The sequence below is a fragment of the Nycticebus coucang genome, chromosome 23 (assembly GCF_027406575.1).
Source record: "Nycticebus coucang isolate mNycCou1 chromosome 23, mNycCou1.pri, whole genome shotgun sequence".
NCBI lineage: Eukaryota > Metazoa > Chordata > Mammalia > Primates > Lorisidae > Nycticebus > Nycticebus coucang.
Window position 1 is genome coordinate 6,850,849 of NC_069802.1, and position 22,163 is coordinate 6,873,011.

Here is a 22,163-nt window from a genome sequence, read left to right on the forward strand (position 1 = left end):
CAGCTGGCATGTCTAAATCATTGCTATTTCATTTCCTAAGAGTGGCCAGCCAAAAATTCACTCTTGTGTACAGTCTTAGCCTACTCTTACACATCCCTCCCAGCTTCTGGGCCAGCCAATATGGTGCATATTCAACATTCTAAACGCAGGTCCTGGCATCACTACTTGGATGTGTCAAAAAAAATTATGGCTTTGAAATGTTTTCAGATAGATGCCGGCTAAGCCATATATGACACATGCATTGTCTTCCTAGGTGGTACAGAGCAAGTATGTATTCTTACCCTGAAGGGTGGGTTCCCAATTCAGTATTCCGATGGCCTTTATTTAAACAAATCTTCCTCCTAAAACCAGGTGTAATAAATACACCTTTGTCCCATTAGTGCTTTCTTCAAATTTGAACTCTAGGCAGAGAGAACTTTGTGATGCCTGGAGAGGTGGCAGCTTTTTAACACTTAACCAATTGTTTATGTCAGTGACTTTGCTAATTTTGCGGATGCTCACAAAGTAGCAGGAGTGTCAGCAGTATTCCCTACACTTTAGAACCAAGCTGATTCAAAACAATGAATGAGAAATGGAAGGTAGCCAATATCCAGGATTTTTTGTGTGTTGGTGCCCACACAAAAAAATTTAAGTCATGGATCTGGTGATCTGTCTTTCCTTAATAATTGGAAAATAATTTTTGGATTTATGAATCAATAGTTTCATTAGTATTCTGCTTGATGGAAGATGAAGACACTATTGATCTTCAGGAAAATCATTCTATCACCAAAAAAGAAAAAAAAAGTTCAAAGTAACATAGGGATTTTAAACTGCTTGTATTTAGATTTGAATATCCTTTTTGTTATCACAAAACAAAGTAACATAGGGATTTTAAGCTGCTTGTATTTAGATTTGAGTATCCTTTTTGTTATCACAAAACAAAGTAACATAGGGATTTTAAGCTGCTTGTATTTAGATTTGAGTATCCTTTTTGTTATCTACACCTTGTAGAATTTTCTGAGTATTGAGTATTATTATTATTTAGGCTTCACTGTTCATATTTCAATTCAAATTACTTTTAGCACAATTTATGCAATATTAGTGGAAAAATATCGCTTACATATCTAAGGAAGCTGTAGAAATTTTTTGAATTTTTAATAGTCTATTAAATTTAAATTGTTATGAACAAAAAGAAAATTTTGATTTGTCTTCGAATGTTGTAGCTAAATTTTTTTCAAAATCGTTTTATGGTTTATTCATATCTCTCAACCAGCATGGGGATGGTGCCACTTTTCTGAGATTCAAAACGAAGGCCTAACTATTCTAAGATCTCTTTCTGAAATGAAGTCCAATAAATTCACAATATTGCATTTTAATAGATGTATAAGTATTTATATATTCTACTGAATAAATTCGTTATATAATCTATCTTGAGGCTAATAAAAATGTTAAAACTATGACAAAAATTAAAAAAATGGAATATGACTAAATGTTCAAATTTCTTTCTCTGCATAGTTTGTGGAATGTTTTTAAGTGGTCTTAGCTCATGTGCTGTACGGTTGCTATAATTTTTCCTATTCTAAGCATTGAAGATTTAGAACAAGAGTGGAATTCAGAGGAAATGGATTGGTGAGGAACTGGAAACATGACTGTTTATTTCCTGTGTATTTATGGTGTGCCGGGCACTACGTGAAACATTGTAGTAATCCTCAAGCGGGATTAGACTTTTCTGCCCTCAAGGAGACAGTACACAATCCAGCTGTGGAAATAAGGCTTCTGTGTGCGAAACGGAGAACAGTACTAGGAAGAATACGATCAAACGTTGAGTGGAGGAGACAATATTATCTTTCCTAAATCAAAATATTATCATTCCTTTCTTAGTGTGTGGGTCTGTCTGTCTGTCTGGTTGAACATGGATGATTTGCCTTTCAGCTGGGGATTAGCATGGATTTGAATGTTCCGTTTACATATCTTCATTATCACCATTGTCACCATCATCATCATCATCCCCAAACACATGGTGTGTCATCTTTAGGAGCTCTCCTAGGAAGAACACGAAATAAATTAAGATGGGTATAGTAAATATACCTATAAAAACATTCCTATAGTAAATGCCCATAGGAATTTTTAGGCTTAACTAGATAATATGAATTAGACAGACAAATATAGAAGCAGAAAGGGATAAGTATAGCATCCGGAAATAATGCATTGCCGTATAGTTCAGTGGCAGGTGGAATTTTCTGAGGGTGAGGATTAACCTTTTTTCTAGGCTAAAGAGAAAAGGTTCCTGGAGGTGGTAGACAGGACCTCTGTTATTTTTGCAAATATTTTTCTGCCAGCTGCAAACTGTGGGGTGGTAAATGTCCAATATTTTTAATGCCAAATTGCACAGAAAATCTATTTGTCCAGGAATATATTTCTATTGTTTTATATAAATTAGGCTTCTACATAAGTGATATATTTATGATTTTAATTTAATAGATGATATTCAGTTACAGATAAGAAAGACCTAATATAGTTCATGCTTTTTCTGGCAGTGGGCCATGTATACCTCAAACATTTTGATGCCCCATTTTAAGTCAGTGTTCCCCTCTTCCCACTCCTGAATGAGAATCACTCCTTCAATAGGTTGCTGTTCTTGTTAGGTGTGTTTGTTGAGCACCTCAGGTGTGTTAGCTCAGATTCCAGTATCAACCCACTCTATTCCTTACATACTTTTAATCTGTACATAAAACCCAATAGGTAGGTAACAAATAAAGCCCAATAAATTTTCCAAACTTAATCCAGGTTACTTTGAACCAGTGATTAGAAAAATTAGGACTTGAACCGTATCTGTCTTTTACTCCAAAGTCTGTGCTAATTTCACCAAATCACTAGAATTCAAATTCTCCATCAAAAATGATTTTGTTCGAGTTATTGTACGTTTTGTTAACCCAATACCACCTAATATTCTGGGTTTTCTGTTGGGTTGTTTTGCATAGAAATGACAATTAAGTGTTTTTACTTTTTGCTCTTTTGCTTTGAAGGAATAACCACAGTCCTCACCATGACCACCCTCAGCATCAGTGCTCGGCATTCTTTGCCCAAAGTGTCCTATGCCACCGCCATGGATTGGTTCATAGCTGTCTGCTTTGCTTTTGTATTTTCGGCTCTTATTGAGTTTGCTGCTGTCAACTATTTTACTAATATTCAAATGGAAAAAGCCAAAAAGAAGGCCTCAAAACCCCCTCAGGACCCCCCCGCTGCTCCAGTGCTGAGAGAAAAGCACCCTGAAGCATCTCTGCAGGTATCTGACCCTCTCTCCTTCAGTTTACAGTGTCAGCTTCTTGGTCAAGTTTGCATTGTGGGGACAACCTGAGACCTTGACAGTCACAAGGGCAATTTGTAAGTTGTTTAAAAATCCAGAAAATATAAAAGGATATTCATAAACTTTAAAGTGATGATTAATAGCTTAAAAATTAAACAACTCCGAATAAGCTAGATGTTAAGTTCTTTGAAAGTTTCTTGCAGAATTAGAAGTTTTTGTAGAAGGGCGTCAAATGTCATGTGTACTTTTAGGAGGAACATGTGGACATCTTTGGGTTGGAAAGGCATTTTAGTAGATTTCACTGAACAAGGCAGAGCAGCCATTCTTTACATGGATGGGTGTTAAAACATCTCACCTAACATGCACAATGCAAGGGTATATTTCAAAATAACTAAGAGTAAATTTTAAATGTCTTATCACAAAAAATAAGTGAGATGATGACTATGTTTAATCAGTTTGATTTAAGCTTTCCACAGTGTATATCAAATCATCACATTATACCCCATAAATGTGTACTGTCGTGGACCAGCCTCGACACATGGTGGGTTTACTTCCTAGTGGCCTGGTGGTATGAAGAGACCAAAAAATTATTAGTGAAATTTATTAGTGAGCGTTATAGAGAATTACTATAAATACATAATAGACACAGACCAAGAGTTTTAAGAGCAGTGAGGCTCGGGAGACGGCACACACATCCTCCTGAGGCTTCCAGTATGCTGCTGCGAGTATCGGGCCAGCTCTGTATTTATTTCATTCATCAGTGTTACAGTCATAGATCTCTTCAAAGCAAGGCAAGCAATCCCGTCAAGGTTCTGGCTGTACTTGGCATTCCTTCTAACTAGACTAACTCTACTGACTAACTCTACAGATGATTACGTTAATTACATGGATTTGCTTATTACTTTTCACTGCTTCAAAATATTATGGTCTTAATGTAAACAAAGTTTTGATACGGAAGCCAATCAGTGGCTGACTCAAGGACCAAATCCTAGCTGACCCACAGTCACACAGATGTGATGTTTTAATACTCTGACAGCTCTGTGTCCAAACAGATAGACTCCTCAGACCCAGTCAAGGTGACAGTAGAAAAGAGATCTTTCTTCTCCTTATCTGGTTTGGAACAAGTCTTACTGAATTAGACAAAGTTTAAAAAATTTACATTAGTGACTCCCCAAAACCACTCCCTCAGAGCACACAGCCTTGTCCTGGCAGAAAACAGCTTCAAGGTCTCCAGCCAGCTGCTGCGCCACACACCAGGTTTCAGAAATAGCGAAGTGACAGGGTCTCACACTTTGTGCGCCGAGCCAGGAAAATGGATCCGAATCGATTCCGCATAACTGTTTCCCTTCATCTAGACTCTGTTCCCTATTCCCAATAATATTTCTCATCTACTAACAATTAATAATTAAATATTAGTTTCAAACTTATAAATTCATTATTACTAGTAATGCAAACACATCAAGATATGACTCCTCCCTTAAGTATTCCCACATGTACTCTTCCCTATACAGGTATGATGTTAATTAAAAATTAATTAAAAAAGAAATCTTTAAAGTACCCCCTGGGGACTGTCTATGGCAGTGGTTCTCAACCTGTGGGTCGTGACCCCTTTGGGGGTCGAATGACCCTTTCACAGGGGTCTCCTAAATACATCTTGCATAGCAGATATTTACATTACAATTCATAACAGTAGCAAAATTACAGTTATGAAGAAGCAAAAAAATAATTTTATGAGGCAGTGCCTGTGGCTCAAAGGAGTAGGGCGCCGGCCCCATATGTGTTCAAGCCCAGCCCCAGACAAAAACTGCAAAAATATAAAAAATAAAAATAAATAATTTTATGGTTGAGGGTCACCACAACATGAGGAATTGCATTAAAGGGTTGCGGCATTAGGAAGGTTGAGAACCACTGGTCTATGGCCTGTGGTCTTTCATGAAAGAAGAAAACAAAACCGATGAACCAGAAGACCCATAGTTACAGCTGATGTACGTTCAAGATTGAGAATTCCCACCTTAAAGGGACAGATCTAAGAGGATGTGGAAAGCCTAACGAGAACTACTGTACATTTGTCACATCCATCGGTGAGTCTGTGACTTAAAAAATAAAAATAAAAAGTGTCATTTTTTATTATGGAGTCCAATTGTAGAAATTAAGATCTTTTTGAAAACTGAAAAGCAAACAGTCCCCTCTTCTTCTTTTCCCTTCTCTTCGTCTTCCTCACTCTCCTCTGCCTCTTTCTTGAATCAGAGGACAAATGTCTGGGTGTTGTCGCTTACACAGACTACTGTAGTTGCTACAAGTGGTGGCCTAAAACTCCTTTTGTGGGGTGTACCCAAATCAAAGTGCACAGAAATCGTCGGCTTTATTCTCTAAAGATGACAGGTCAGTCTCTTAATCATTCGTTCACCTCATTCAACAAATACATACATATTTCATGCCAATTTATTTGACAGACCTTGGTGAGGGTCTAAAAATCTATAGTGTACCCCAGACCCCAACAAATAACCTGACATATGGAGCTTACATTTATTTGTGTGGGGCTAGGGAGGGGAGGCAAACAATTTTTAAAAACATACATAACAAAACGTATGATGACAGGTGATGTGTCAGATGGTGATGGTACAAGGATAGTGCTAAACTTCCTGAAGAAGGCAGGAAGTGCTCGCGTGGGGTGCAAAGGACGAGATTCGGTTCTCAGAGAAAGGATGTCAGTGGAATAAATCAGGGTAGGTGTCCGTCTGGCAGGGATTAAATAGTCAGGTTTTGCAATTTGTAGCTCTGCTCCTACAGTTCTAGGCACTGGTCTTTAAGAATGGCATGTGAACAGGCCGGCAAAGAAATGTCTTTATAGCAAGTAAATTTAGATAGCTTGTATTTTCCTCTAAATGATCAGTTTCACCAAGATTTACACAACTATCAGAATGTATTTTGCATTCTGTTATCAGAACAGAAGTACAGATTGGGTATGTAGTTTCATGATCTTTTACATTCTCCTTTGGTAAACTTATGCCCTCTCTGCCTTCTACTATGGTTTTCCTTTGCTTTATATTAAATCCTTGATAAAAGAATGCTATTTATGGCTCCCCTAAAAAAAATGAATCATGAATTGATTTATTTTACTAATTCTGTTTTCTAATCATTGATTTATGATTTTATTTGAATTTAATCTTTCTGCAGGTAAATCTTGTTACTCCTTTTCTAACTTAATTGAGTTTTCTTTTTATTAATTTATTTTTACTGTTTCTTATTTTAACAAAGTTTTCTTATTGCATTAAGATTTCCTTTGCAAACACTTTTGACTGTAATTCATAATTTTTAATATAAAGGATAACCATAATAATTTGCTAAATATCCTATATTTATGCCACTACTTTCCTAATATGCCACTACTTTTCTCTATGAGCTAAGAATTATTTCTAGGTAATATTAAAATTTTCAAGTGGGATTTTTTGTTTATTTAACTCCATTGTTAATTTTTGGTTATATGGTATGTTTTCAGAAACGTTATCTATACAGATTTGAATGTTATGATATTTTCACTGTGCCCCGAGTTATGCTGAAAGCTTATGAATGTTTGAAGGCAACTGGAAGGGAGTTAATTTTTAGTTATTAAAATAATTTTACTTATAATATATTTTTATTTTTAAATAAATGACCTTTTCTTGATTTTTTTAAATATGAAGAAATATATAAAATATCCTCCCACGAATGTTGTAAGATGATGTGTTTTTTTTAATTTTAATTATTTTTATTTTATACATTCTGATGTTATGATATTCAATATTTGAAGATTCGTAATGGCTGTATTGCCATATCAGTCTCTGTCTTTATCATGAAGTAATTTTTTAATTTTTCTCTCTTACAATAGCTTTCCCTTCAATTCTATTTGTTCTGATTTTAATGTTTTTTATCTTATTCTTTCTTAATATTAACCTTTCTACTACATTTCTATCATTAAAGTTTTCCTTACTCATCTTACTCTTTCATTCCTCCTGTACTTTGAAAGTTATGTATTATATTTTACAATATATCCTCGGGGGTTAATTTTTAAAACAATGAATTTTTTCATCTTGTGGCTTTTTTAATTATGTGGAAATTATAAAACTATACACTGACTCTCCCATATAGCTATTAACTTTCCCCAACCCTAGGTTGCTCTAGGTTCAAAGATCCCAGATTTGGAGACATCTATTATATATAGAAATGTATGTGTAATTTTTTGTATTCCTAATGAATAGATATAGTTCTTTTTAATTTTTAGAAGGTGGTAAGACTCATTGCACTGGTACTATAATGGAATTCTATAAATACTTGAAAGTATCGATCAGAATGAAACTATTCTTCCTAATTTTCAAAGATGGGAAGAGAATCGATAGTCTTCATTCACTCCCTCATCTGTCTCTTGAGACTACAGCACTTGCCACTGCCTATAAATGCTTGGTTGAACTCATTCAGCTGGCTAAGTTCATTCTGCTTCAGTAGCTCCATTTTGCAACATGGTCTACATGCTGCGTGCAAATGGCATATCCAAGGTCAAGAAGACGAAATTTGTGAAGTGAATAGAGTCATACCATTTAGCCATTGGGAAGGCTTGAAACAAATTAATTCTAAATACGCATCATATACTTCATGTCCTCTGCAGTGTGTGTCTCTGTATGTGTAATAATGAATATCTCTATAGCAGTTTACTCAAAGAATATCTGTGTTCTACAGACAGTGACCAACATGTCGGCCCACTCATCCTCCTGATTTCTGAACACTGCCGGAGTACAGCTGGCTTTGGAGCGTAACTTGTTATCAAATGACTTCAGTATTAGGTTTAACTTGGAAGATTAAGGGAAAATTAAAGAAGAGAGAAATAAATAGGAAAAAGGAAATTAAGAGGAAAAGAGTATGTTAAAGCACAATTTTACAAGATATTACTGGAAGGAAATATTCTAAGAATCTCATAGGATTTGGGGATCTCCATAGAGATTCTAATCAGACATCAGAAATATGCAGATTCAAATATGCATTCCAAATTGTCATTTTAGTTACCATTACTAATAGTGAACTATTTAGTTACTCGAATGATATTGCCTTTGCTTAAAATGTTTTTGACCCCTTCATTTGGAATTGCCTTCCGAGTCTACACCATGTTGGGTAGTTTAGGAGTCCTCTGGGTGAGCTCACGAGGGGTTTGATTCACTGTCAAGTGTGACCTATGGACTGTTTATGGCCTGGCGGAGGCTTATGGTGATCATTTCTATTCTTTGGGAATTAGAAAGCTTTTGGTTTATGGAATATTCATTAAGCAAGGAGAAAGGCCAATTAGCAGAATTTAAGAACAGCTATAGGCAGCTTGAGTGTGTCTTTGGGCATCTCAGGAGGGCCTTTGACTCTGTCCTTCCAGTATTTGAGTTGAGCCTTATACTTGTGGTTCTATCATTTTATATTCTTACTACTTTTTAGAGTACCTGCTCTCTCAGTGATGTATGGTTTGGATTAATAGAATGGTTTGAAAAATAAATAACTATAGAACAAAAAAGGTAAGCTTTCTTAAGAAAATATTTTTTTAAAGTCACTTGAAAATATATTCTTTGGTTCTTTATCATCCACAAAGAATGCACTAATGTATGCGTGCTGTGTTTGATAAAAAGTTCAATGATATAATGAGATTGGCTGAGATTAATTGAGCTCTTATTTTGTGTAAGGTACTATGTGATGGGTTTTGTATGTTAATGTCAAGCTCATAATAACTCTGTTCCAGATGAAGAAACTCAGCCTTGTTGTTAAGTGGTGTACTCAAGATGATACAGTTAGAAAATGGTAAAGCCAATATTTGAATTAACTTAGTTATGTCTGAGTGCAGAGCTTTTTCTCTTAAACTCTTTTTATAGCATTTAATTTATAGTATCTCTTATCAAGAATAGACATTAGAGTGTGCATGTTTATGTAGATGTATATATCCATATACATCTGATACATATGTGATACCAATACATAGATGGATAATGATCAGCCTAATAGAGTCTTTCCATTTCTATGAATAATTAACAGTAGTGTAACATTCTGAATGCTTTTTATGTGTCAGTAATAAGAACTTCTACAGACATTTCATCTATAATTTAATTCTGATGACTTATAAAATATGTCCTATTTTTATCCATGTTTTACTAATGAGGAAATTATTAGTTAGTGATCAAATAATCTGCCCAAAGTGACCTATAGAAAGTTGAAGTGCTGGGACAGCAGGCCCTATGCTCTTAGGCCTTAAGGCAGCCGTCCTCAAACTTTTTAAACAGGGGGCCAATTCACTGTCCCTCAGACTGTTGGAGGGCCGGACTATAGTTTAAAAAAAAACTATGAAAAAATTCCCATGCACACTGCACATATCTTATTTTGAAGTAAAAAACAAAACGGGAACAAATACAATTCACACCGCTTCATGTGGCCCGCGGGCCGCAGTTTGAGGACGCCTGCCTTAAGGCTTGATGATGATGAGCTGTGTTAAGTGAGGCACATGGAGAACGGGACGGATGATGGTGGCTTCAATCACTGGGATAGGGAAGAGAGATGAAGCACATTTAATAAAGATGTAAATTAGTTCAGCTTTGGGTAGGTAGAGATTTCTATAGTGGGACAATTTCTCTTGCCCATAATGACGATGGGTCTCATTTTAAAAACTCCAAGTACATACTTTCCCACTGCTTGTCTTTCCTTTCCCATCTACCCCATTTCTTTTTCCTCTTTGTTTGCATTTCACCTTAACTATTTTTCATGGACTTTCCGATTTTAAAGTGTTTATATATTTTTGCAAGTCTATTTGCAAAATTAAAGAGCTATTTGTGCTGCTTAGAATCTTTATGAAAAAGGTGATGTGAAAAATATATATAAATAATTCAAGGTACACCTTGGATTCAGTAATTCAAATACCTTTATAAGGTTCTTCTTTTTACCACTCAGCCTTCAAAGTCAGACTCTAGACTATATGGGACTTGTTCTGACAGAACCCCGGGATTGAAAGGATGTGGTCTCAATCTTAGAATGGGTACAGGCGAAACTTACTAAAGGCAGAATAGAAATGTCTATGGAGGGAGGGTAATGGGTGGGGCCACATCTATGGTGCATCTTAGAATCAGTACAGGCAATTGCACTAATGGACACAGCTATGATTTAACAATAAAAAAATAATAATAATAAAAAAAGAATACAAATGTCTACATACAATAACTAAGAAAATGCCATGAAGGCTATGTTGAACAGTTTGATGAGAATATTTCACATTGTATATTAAGCCAGCACATTGTATCCCTTGATTGCACTAATGTACATAGCTATGATTTAACAATAAAAACAATAAAAAATTAAAAAATAAAAATAGAAAAACTATAAAAAATAAATAAAAATAAATAAATAAATTTAAAAAAAGGAAAAAAAAAAAAAGAAAGGATGTGGTCTCCAGGATGCACATCTGTACGGGGGGGGAGGAAAAAGCTTTTGGTGAGCATTACATTATATCATGCAGGTAAAGTACGCAGTATAGTGGTTAGTACCCGGCAAATAGTACCTGGGATTATTACTCTCCTTTATTTCTTTAAGCATCTTCAATATTTAAAGTATGTGTGACTTCATTTATCACTTTTTAACATCCTATGGTATTTTGCTTTAACTGTTTAATAACTGTGATTGCTAGGTTTACCTAGCTAGATGATGAGCTCATTAATAAACCAGGTTATGACTTTATTTTCCAACACAGTAACTGGCATAGCACTTAACAATTACAGTTATCTATTGATGGATTATGAGTCAACTGTAGGAATGAGAATAGAAAATGGTGATATCTCTAAAAAACAATATATCAGTAATTTTCCAAAAAGAAGTGTCTTTTATGGAAAATTCTTTCTTACCAGAAATAAATGTGAGCATAAGACAGATGTTGAGCAGGTCATGGTGAGCATTTAGGACTCGTTCTTAGCATTCTGGGTCGCACTTGTCAGCAGTTGGATTTTAGTGGGCAGCAATAGAGAACTGAGAAATACTGGGAAAACAGTAAAACATAAAGCCTCAACAAGTCTGCACATACGGCTCTGAATTATGAGGAAAGAGAAGTTTGTGGTCCTTTGATAATTTTTGTCACATCTTTGGCACGGGTATCAGTGACTCTGAGTGACATCAATGTTAAATGAAATGATCTCCCAGTGGTTGGTAATATACAAACTTCATTCCATTCCTTAAAGGGTATATGCTCTAAGTCAGTTTCAGATTTTCACTTAATCATTCTTAAAACTTCTCTTAGAAATGCTATTCTTAAAATAGTTTAAGCTAACATGAAAACCCTTATTTTTCCATTTGTCCTTTTTTCTTTTATTTTTTCAACTTAGTTTAAAAGCTCTTTCCTCGGCAATTTAAAAAAGGACATGAAGCAAGGCTGTCAGTTCATTTGACATTTAGCTGTTTTTGTGACAGCAGTTTAATTACATCCTTAAAATCTTATATAAATAAGTACCTCCCCAAACTCATACCTTTTTAAAGTGCAGAATGTTCTTTAGTTAGTAATGCTCTTTAGGCAATGAGTGATTGTTTAATTGCACAGTTACTAAACTATGATTTAAGCATCAAAAATACCAGAACCATGTTTCATCTCCAGCTATGTTTTTTATCTGTTAGTTTTGTGATTTTGTCATGAGCAGACAAATGACATGCAAACACGTAAGTGTACGTGTCAACGAGTGTCTAGCGGGCAACCATTGCACCAGTCACCAAAGTGCTGACTGAAAATTCAAAGAAGATAAAACCTAGGAAGTTGGTCTGGTGAGAAATACCCGCTGTTGATCATGTGAGAGACTATATTAGTGTATGTTATTAGAGTATTGGTTTCAGAATAATTTAAGTATGCTTATGGTATTGTGAACTTACACTCAAATTTTTACTGCTACCGTGGATCTGTCTGCTGAAATACAGATCTCTAGACATGTATTTAATTATATACTGAGGAACTCTTGTATTTATGGAGCATCTGTTTTTTTTTTTTTTCTCTTTTGTGAAAGAGTCTCACTCTGTCGCCCTATGTAGAGTACCATGGCATCACAGCTCACAGCAAACCTCAAACTCTTGGGCTCAAGCATTCTTCCTGCCTCAGCCTCTGGAGTAGCTGGGACTAGGGGAGCCCACCACAACACTTGGCTGATTTTTCTATTTTCAGTAGAGACAAGGTCTCGCTCTTGTTCAGGCTGGTCTTGAACTCCTGAGCTCAGGCCATCAACCTGCCTCGGCCTCCCAGAATGCCGGGATCACAGGGATGAGCCACCGTGCCCGGCCTGTTTATGGAACATTAAGTTGAGGATACTGTGCTCATTCCCTTCGTAGATATGAAGATAATGGAAGTGGGGAAATAGAGGTTGAACAATTAATTTAAAGTAAATAATGACCAACATGCAAAATTCTGCAAGGGAGAGGTACAGGAGAGATAGAAGATGTATATCAGAGAGAGTTAAGTTCAGATTCCAAATTAGTCTTTGAAATGCAGAAAACGAGAAGTTAAGGATTATCATTCAACATGTCAAAGGGAAGAAGCCATCAGTTTTAGTAGTTTGTTAGAACAATATTGCGCATAGTTTGGAAATAATTGGTAATAATGTCACTCAGAAAGAAAAACGCCAACATTAGCATCATAAATGAAGATTTAGGCTATTCCCTTTTCCAGAGCAGGAAATGCCATAAATTTATTGCTACATTACAAAAACTAACTAGTGCTTAAGGAAGGAGTAACACAATGTGCCAACCTGGTATAATCCACTGGGGAATGTACTGACGTGTGTACGTATGTGGTGCAGATATGGATAATATACAGATGAATAATACGTTTGCATTTATTGTCATGTATTCCATGTTTACAAATGTGGAAAATAAAGAATATGAAGCGTATTTAGTCTGGAATTTGGGAGGTGACGTGTCATATCTTTATTATCATCATCATTTATTGAGTGCCTGCTATGTGCTATGAATAGTGCTAGTTGCTTTAAATTTTTTTTTTTCTAATTTTCATAACAAACCCCTGGATGTGTTGTTGCACGGTTATGTATATCATTTCGTGACTGAGAAAAGTGAGCTTTGGTGAAGAATTTTGGTGAGTTGTCTACATCATCTGTGTCTAGTGATTGGTGGACTTGGCTTTGAGCCCTGTGTGTTTGGCATCAGAAAGCAGGATGTGTCGAGGTGCGTGGTGTCGCCGCTCACTTAAAAATAATTACAAGCAAGGATTAGGGGATTTTGCCTCTATTCTCAGTTCCCCAGTGTAGCTTTGATCAGACAGCCCAATACTTGGGTTTCCATTTCTCCATCTGTTAAATGATAAAGCTAGGCAAGATCAAATCTAAATTTCCTTCTAATTAAAAAATCTGTGTGCCTATAAACTCATCTGTTTTCTATACTAATGGAAGCTTTCTTTGCCCTCTTTAGCAGGTGCTTACTTTGGTACAGATGATACATCAAGGCCTAATTAGAGGGAGGATGGTTATTTCTGGGGTCACTGAGTCAAATAAAATGAAATATTCACCTTATTTTATACATCTATATCTACCCAGCAAAAGTCCATATGCTCCAACAGCAGCAAAAGTAGCAACTAATCTTGTACTAACCACATTCCAGGGATGTATATTAGCTCATATAATCTTTACAGTGTTTTTCTTTACAGATGGGGAAATGGAGGCCCAGAAAAGTCTAAGTGATTTGCCCAAAGTCACATAGCAGTTAAGTAACAGAGCCCACATTTAAACCCAGGTGGTCTTCATCCAAAGTACATACTCCCAGTCACTAGGGTTATAACGCACCACCGTCAGTGTTCACCTCTGTTCCTGCCTCCTGCCACGCATCTACCCCCCCAACTCATCCCCAATCTTTCTGAACCTTTTCTTAATGTTTGCATTATTAAAAGGGCAAGTCATACTTTGAAACTCCATTACATTCATGAGCAAGCCGTATCCCTCAGTCAGGACTTTGGTTTACATAGAAAGCAATGTCACAGAAAATTAATCAAAAGCTTCCAATCTCCTGCTTTGCATAAAATACATGAGGATTTCATCAAGGCTAAAGATCATCAATTAATTTAGGACAATCATTATCAAACTGTAGATTAGTTAATCTATAATTTTCCAACATTTTTGTGACATTTTATACATTAAAAAAAAGCTTTTAATTATTACTGTTATTTGGGGGTTTGAAATAAACTATCCTGCATGCATTAACATAGTCAATTAACAATGTCTATTTACGGCGTGTTTTCAAAACAATCCTATTTTAAATGTCATGGGGAAAACCTTAAAAATGTTCAAGAGGTAGTTTTTTCCCTGAGTTGATTTATACTACATCAGGTGACAAAGTGTAGTGATGGAAGTGATCAAGAGGAGCGAATATTCTGCAGGGAGCAAGGGATGTTGATTGTAAAGAAGCATCTTGAGCTTTGGGGGGTGGGAGAATTCGGCAGGTGGTAAGGTGAATGTTGTTGATGATCAGCAGGCGAGGGAGAGTCGAAAGGGAATAAGCCATCTTCATTACTGCAAATAGTATGAGTTTGTAATATTTATGGACTAAAGGATCATTCTAGAATCACTATGTAATTCACAAACTGTTCCTATGTTACTGGAATTTTTATCTCTTCTTCATTCGCTCCATTATTCTCCAGCACATCTGGCAGACATTTGCTAAGCACGTCGCAGGTGCTCCAGGAACCCCAGCGATTGATGTCTTTCCTCAAACAACTTAGATAAGAACATGGTTTTCAGGGCTAGCAATATATTAAAGAACCACACATTTCCATTGATGAAATTTTATGGTTAAAGGTTTTCCTAACAGTGTTTCAAATTTTAATTCATTTGATAATCTTTTGTTTTCCATCTATGTCAGCAATGTGAGCGAGCCAATAGTTCTGTTTAGAATGGAAAAGAAAAATCCAACTTCAAAAATACACAATTGCTTTAAACAACTTTCCTCAACACTTAGTTATGTTTTCCAGCAAGTTATCATTCCTAAGCTACTGGGTAAGATTATTCTTTCCTTCTGGTCTTGAATAAACTGCCAATTTTCCTTTTGCTATTTTGAGGAGCTAATTTTCCTACAACATAATATACATTGCTAAATCTCCAGCTTTTTTTGCTCAGCCTCAGATGATTTAGAAGTTTCAAGAAATGTCAGTTTGGGGTATAGATTTATTTCATTTCCTTATTTCATTTCCCTTAAATGAATTAGAGGATATTATGTATGAAAAATATCTTTAGTAAAAGAAAATTATGCATATTGGTCAATTTTCCCACAGTTTTAAAAAGAGGACAATTTCCTTTCACATTGTGTGGCGTGAGATGTTTTTCTTAATATTTTAAGATATCTCTGATTCCACGTGACTTTTAATTTTCCTTGATTCTTTGCTTGAATAATACATCATGTATTTTTCTAAACCATCTTTGGCTGCCCTTATGAGTGATCCCAAGTTTTCACCTTCCTCTTCCTTACTCTGTGAGACTGTTCTTTCTCTCTCAGTTTATAGCTCTTGAACTTTGATTTTTCTAACTCTGAGATCATCTTATAAAAGGATCAGCATGGGGATTTTATTCTCTGTAGTCTTGTGAGTCCAAGCAATGTAGTCTCTCTCTCTCTGTCAGGTGGAATGGTTAAAACAAGCCTTTTTACTTTGTTACTTTTTGCTTGGCTAATTGTAAACAGTTTTAGGCTCCATACAGAAAGGTAGTTCTTAGAGAATTCATGGAAAGGGTAGGGCTGTGGGTACTGCCTACTCTTCCCTCCGTAAAGTTTTTCAAAGTCCAATCAGTTAAACATAGATAATCAAGATCTTCCCATACCAGCTGGGCACGGAAGCTCATGCCTATAATCCCAGCACTCTGGAAGGCCAAGGCGGTGGATTGCCTGATCTCACGCATTCAAGACCAGCCTGAGCAAGAGCGAGACCCGGTCTCTGAAAAAATAGCCAGGCATTGTGGTGGGCATCTATAGTCCCAGCTACTTGGGAGGCTGAGGCAAGAGGATGGCTTGAGCCCAAGAGTTTAAGGTTGCTGTGAGCTATGATGCCATGGCACTATACACACACACACACACACACACACACATATATATGTAAATTTATGGTATATATGTGTATATATATAAATTTATGGTATATATATGTTTGTGTATATATATACATTTATGGTATATATATGTATACATATACCATAAATTATTAAGTAAAGTGAAGAGATGTACAGGAGGAAGGATCCCCTCCATTTAGCACATCTGCACTTTGTCTTTGCTCAGGTCTTTGGCACTTGAGAACTGACATTCTAAAGAAGATTTGGCAAAAGTTGGCAAGGACCTGGTGCATCCGATGGGCAGAGGTCAATTCTGTATATACAAAATGGGTATATTACCATCTCCAGCTTAAGAAACTATGAGGATGTGTGAATAACTAGGATTTATCTATCAGACAGATTGTTTGAAAAGTATGAACTTTAAAACCAATGTTTAGGGCAGAGCCTGGCACCCAGTATTTGTTGACTGAGTCGATAAAGAATGAATGCATCGTGGTCCCTGCAGAATATTAATAACAATAACAGAAAAGTCCTTGCCAGCACTAACAACAAGAGAAAACACCCATAAACTCATTGCGGTATTGTTACTTTGCTTTTTGAGGCCTACAGAGAGCTTTTGGATAAGTGAAAGAAATCTGTATAACTCTTCTCTTTTTTTTTTTTTTATTGTTGGGGATTCATTGAGGGTACAATAAGCCAGGTTACACTGATTGCAATTGTTAGGTAAAGTCCCTCTTGTAGTCATGTCTTGCCCCCAGAAAGTGTGACACACACCAAGGCCCCACCCCCTTCCCTCCTTCCCTCTTTCTGTTTCCCCCCCATAACCATAATTGTCATTAATTGTCCTCATATCAAAATTGAGTACATAGGATTCATGCTTCTCCATTCTTGTGATGCTTTACTAAGAATAATGTCTTCCACATCCATCCAGGTTAATACGAAGGATGTAAAGTCTCCATTTTTTTTAATGGCTGAATAGTATTCCATGGTATACATATACCACAGCTTGTTAATCCATTCCTGGGTTGGTGGGCATTTAGGCTGTTTCCACATTTTGGCGATTGTAAATTGAGCTGCAATAAACAGTCTAGTACAAGTGTCCTTATGATAAAAGGATTTTTTTCCTTCTGGGTAGATGCCCAGTAATGGGATTGCAGGATCAAATGGGAGGTCTAGCTTGAGTGCTTTGAGGTTTCTCCATACTTCCTTCCAGAAAGGTTGTACTAGTTTGCAGTCCCACCAGCAGTGTAAAAGTGTTCCCTTCTCTCCACATCCACGCCAGCATCTGCAGTTTTGAGATTTTGTGATGTGGGCCATTCTCACTGGGGTTAGATGATATCTCAGGGTTGTTTTGATTTGCATTTCTCTAATATAGAGAGATGATGAACATTTTTTCATGTGTTTGTTAGCCATTTGTCTGTCATCTTTAGAGAAAGTTCTATTCATGTCTCTTGCCCATTGATACATGGGATTGTTGGCTTTTTTCATGTGGATTAATTTGAGTTCTCTATAGATCCTAGTTATCAAGCTTTTGTCTGATTGAAAATATGCAAATATCCTTTCCCATTGTGTAGGTTGTCTCTTTGTTTTGGTTATTGTCTCCTTAGCTGTACAGAAGCTTTTCAGTTTAATGAAGTCCCATTTGTTTATTTTTGTTGTTGTTGCAATTGCCATGGCAGTCTTCTTCATGAAGTCTTCCCCCAGGCCAATATCTTCCAGTGTTTTTCCTATGCTTTCTTGGAGGATTTTTATTGTTTCATGCCTTAAGTTTAAGTCCTTTATCCATCTTGAATCAATTTTTGTGAGTGGGGAAAGGTGTGGGTCCAGTTTCAGTCTTTTACATGTAGACATCCAGTTCTTCCAACACCATTTATTGAATAGGGAGTCTTTCCCCCAAGGTGTGTTCTTGTTTGGTTTATCAAAGATTAGGTGGTTGTAAGATGTTAGTTTCATTTCTTGGTTTTCAATTCAATTACAAGTGTCTATGTCTCTGTTTTTGTGCCAGTACCATGCTGTCTTGAGCACTATGGCTTTGTAGTACAGACTAAAATCTGGTATGCTGATGCCCCCAGCTTTATTTTTGTTACAGAGAACTGCCTTAGCTATACGGGGTTTTTTCCAGTTCCATACAAAATGCAGAATCATTTTTTCCCAATCTTGAAAGTACGATGTTGGTATTTTGATAGGAATGGCATTGAATAGGTAGATTGCTTTGGGAAGTATAGACATTTTAACAATGTTGATTCTTCCCATCCATGAGCATGGTATGTTCTTCCATTTGTTAATATCCTCTGCTATTTCCTTTCTGAGGATTTCATAGTTTTCTTTATAGAGGTCCTTCCCCTCCTTCATTAGGTATATTCCTAGGTATTTCATTTTCTTTGAAACTATGGTGAAAGGAGTTGTGTCTTTAATTAGCTTCTCATCTTGACTGTTATTGGTGTACACAAAGGCTACTGACTTGTGGACATTGATTTTATATCCTGAAACATTACTGTATTTTTTGATAACTTCTAGGAGTCTTGTGGTTGAGTCTTTGGGGTTCTCTAAGTATAAGATCATGTCGTCAGCAAAGAGGGAGAGTTTGACCTCCTCTGCTCCCATTTGGAGTCCCTTTATTTCCTTGTCTTGCCTAATTGTATTGGCTAGAACTTCCAGCACTGCGTTGAATAGTAAAGGCGACAGAGGGCAACCTTGTCTGGTTCCAGTTCTAAGAGGAAAAGCTTTCAGTTTTACTCCATTCAGTAAAATATTGGCTGTGGGTTTGTCATAGATAGCTTCAATCAGTTTAAGAAATGTGCCACCTATGCCTATACTCTTCAGTGTTCTAATTAGAAAAGGATGCTGGATTTTATCAAATGCTTTTTCTGCATCTATTGAAAGGATCATGTGATCTTTATTTTTGCCTCTGTTAATATGGTGGATAACGTTTATGGACTTGCATATGTTAAACCAGCCTTGCATCCCTGGTATGAAGCCTACTTGATCATGATGAATGACTTTTTTGATGATAAGCTATAATCTATTGGCTAAGATTTTGTTGAGAATTTTTGCGTCTATGTATAACTCTCTTCTCTTAACCCCAAACCACACGGGTTTTTTGGAACTCTTCTCCTGTTGGCTTTGCCTTTGACCCTTAGTCGTATTGTGCGGTTGTCTCTGTCTCCCAGGGCAGATGATATGAGGTAGAGGGTAAGCATTATGCTCCCCTCTGCTGGTCTGGTTGTACCTGGAACACCAGCACGTGCACTGGGGTTCTGTATGAAGGAAGGATCTAGTGCTCTTCTGACTGGATACTCCTGAGAGGTTGTTTGGACAGTGGAATTCGGATCAGGGTGTCTTGCTTGGAAATTAAGAAAAGGAGACCACCTTAGGGTTTGAAAAGTGGTTCCCTGGAGCATAAGCAAGAGCTGGAATTTGATAGTGATTTTCTTAGAGCTGTTTGTTAGCTAAAATAATGTGAGAGAGCAGTGCCTGGGTTGGGCACTTGACATCCGCAGGCTGCCCCTTCCGTGAAGAAATGAGCCTGAGATTCGTTTTGAGAAAAGCCAGGTTTTGTTAGTTGAGTTACTAGAAACACCATTTTTGCCAGCCCAAAAATGGATTTTAAAAAAAGATGGGAAATGGTCTTTTGAAATAAAGATGAGGCCCAGATCTGACATAAAATTGCCTTTATCAGCTGCCTCTTTTTGACAGCAAAAGAGGTAATTAGTAAGAAATTGTCCCACTGATGATAGTGATTAGCATTTTTAAATTTGTTAGTTTATTTGTTTTGAAGACAAAGATTTAGATTTGAGCTGAGAGTCCCCAAACCTTGGAGCTATATTCTGTGTGCCTTGGCCTGATGGGGCACATCCTCTGTGGACATCGTCTTAATGCCATCAGGACTGTTTTGTTAGTGTTGTTTCTTTTCTTTTCTTTTGACTTGAAGCGGTTCAGGCTTGTACAGATTTTGAGTTTCAATAGGCACTTGCTCCTGTGCTTGGATGACTATTGCTGCTTCTGCAAGCAAGAAACCCACTTTGTAAAGCCTTAGCTGATGCTGAAAAATGTGAATATGTTTTCTGTCTAATGTTTGCCACGAGCTGATCTAAAAATGGCACCAGGGAGGTTAGCTATTATCCACAGAACAAGAATACATTTCAGGACTGAAACAGATATGGTCAGTGGGGACCTGGTCTGCTGACAGAATATTAGTTTAGAATCCCTAAGCAATCATAAAAATAGGATGAGATTTTATGTGGTGAATCCTGTTTGTTTTGTGTTAATTAAAAAAAACCCGAATCCCTCCTTTCGTAGCTTGTAATATTTAATTTCTTTTTCTTTTATGTTTATTTTCCCATAGTGTTTATGAATTGTATTCATCTTTCAAAATTCAATAAATCATTCCTTTCTGCACATTTGTAATAGGTACTATCGCCGGTATCATAGTCAAATTTATTTATCAAATTCAATTATAAGAAAGTATTTCAATGGATCGAGATAAAATATGGAAACATTTTTTAAAAGTTTTTTTCAATGAAACATGCAGATTTTCTGCATGTGAAATTACTTTTAAAATTAATGTTTTTTTTTTTTTTTGCAGTTTGGCCAGGGCTGGGTTTGAACCCGCCACCCTTGGCATATGGGGCCAGCACCCTACTCACTGAGCCATAGGCGCCACCCTTAATTAATGTTTAGTGGCCGGGCTGACTTTGTCATCACTCACCTGAGATTATGACTGTGGTCCTTGGGTCCTACCCACTTAGCATTTGTGCTGGAGAAAAGTGCCCGGGCTTGACCAAGACATAGTCACACTTAACAAAGGAGCAAATTTGCTGAAATGATCATTCGCTAACATGTTTAAGTTACATGTTTCCAAATAGCAGCCAGGGTATATGTGTCTGTAATAGGCATTCTGTAATGAGGAGAAAGATTAAAATTATAATTAGCTGAGAATTTCAGAATCTCATGAAATGATTTTTTTTTTTTGACAATAGATTATGGGACATTATTGGCCCCAACTCTTTTTTTATTATTAAATAATAGCTGTGTACATTAATGCAGTTATGGGGTATAATGTGCTGGTTTTATATACCATTTGAAATATTTTCATCAAACTGGTTAACATAGCTCATGAAATCATTTGAAGTAACTTTTGTCCACAATTTCCTGGTTACCTTCTAGTCATTTTGTAGCCATTAAGTGTACCTAGCCACTCACAGTTATAAAATCTTAGCACAATGAAGTTTCTTAAGTTCCAAAGCACATGACATTGAAAAATAAAAAAGAGGAATAAGAAAGGTCCTAAGTCTTTGTTGTGCTGTGATGTTTATGCAAGTTACAGGCCAATTGTTTTTTAATGTAAGACGGATAAATATTGCCTTCGTCTTAGTGGTTTCATTAGCAGACTGTATTTCTCATTTATAGTGAAAAAAAGATAAGGAAAGAAGAAAAGTTGGGGCTGAAGCAACTAGAGTAAAATCAGAAATATGAAAGTGAGAAAAGAAATCCTGTATAAGATGTCCTTTCTTCCTGCTGCTAGGACCTGGGTTGTGCATCACCTAAGTCTTTCCATTTTTAGGTCTGTTTTGTGAAGCAATAATCAAAGACATTTAAGTTTTTATCATACATGTTGGCCAGAATGGGAACATATGCAGGACTGGTTTGGGGAAGAGAGCAGTACAAATCTTAGCTTGTAGATTTGTAAATCTAAGTTTGTTGTACCCAAATCACATTCTGGGTAGAACGCTGCTGCTGTTTGGCATTATGGATTCTACTCGAAGCCCCTGATATAGTACTGCGTGCTGATTCATCATTGGGCTGTTCATCCCAGACAT

At 36.5% G+C, this 22,163-nt stretch overlaps 1 protein-coding gene across 1 annotated transcript in view; it reads left to right on the forward strand.

The window, feature by feature from the left end:
* The window catches only part of GABRA4 (gamma-aminobutyric acid type A receptor subunit alpha4), a 69,707-nt gene that overhangs the window by 26,906 nt on the left and 20,638 nt on the right, over positions 1–22,163 (forward strand). The window contains exon 8 of the mRNA XM_053578109.1: positions 3,006–3,265. Within this exon, the coding sequence (XP_053434084.1) occupies positions 3,006–3,265 (260 nt within the window). The remainder of the gene's footprint in view (positions 1–3,005; positions 3,266–22,163) is intronic.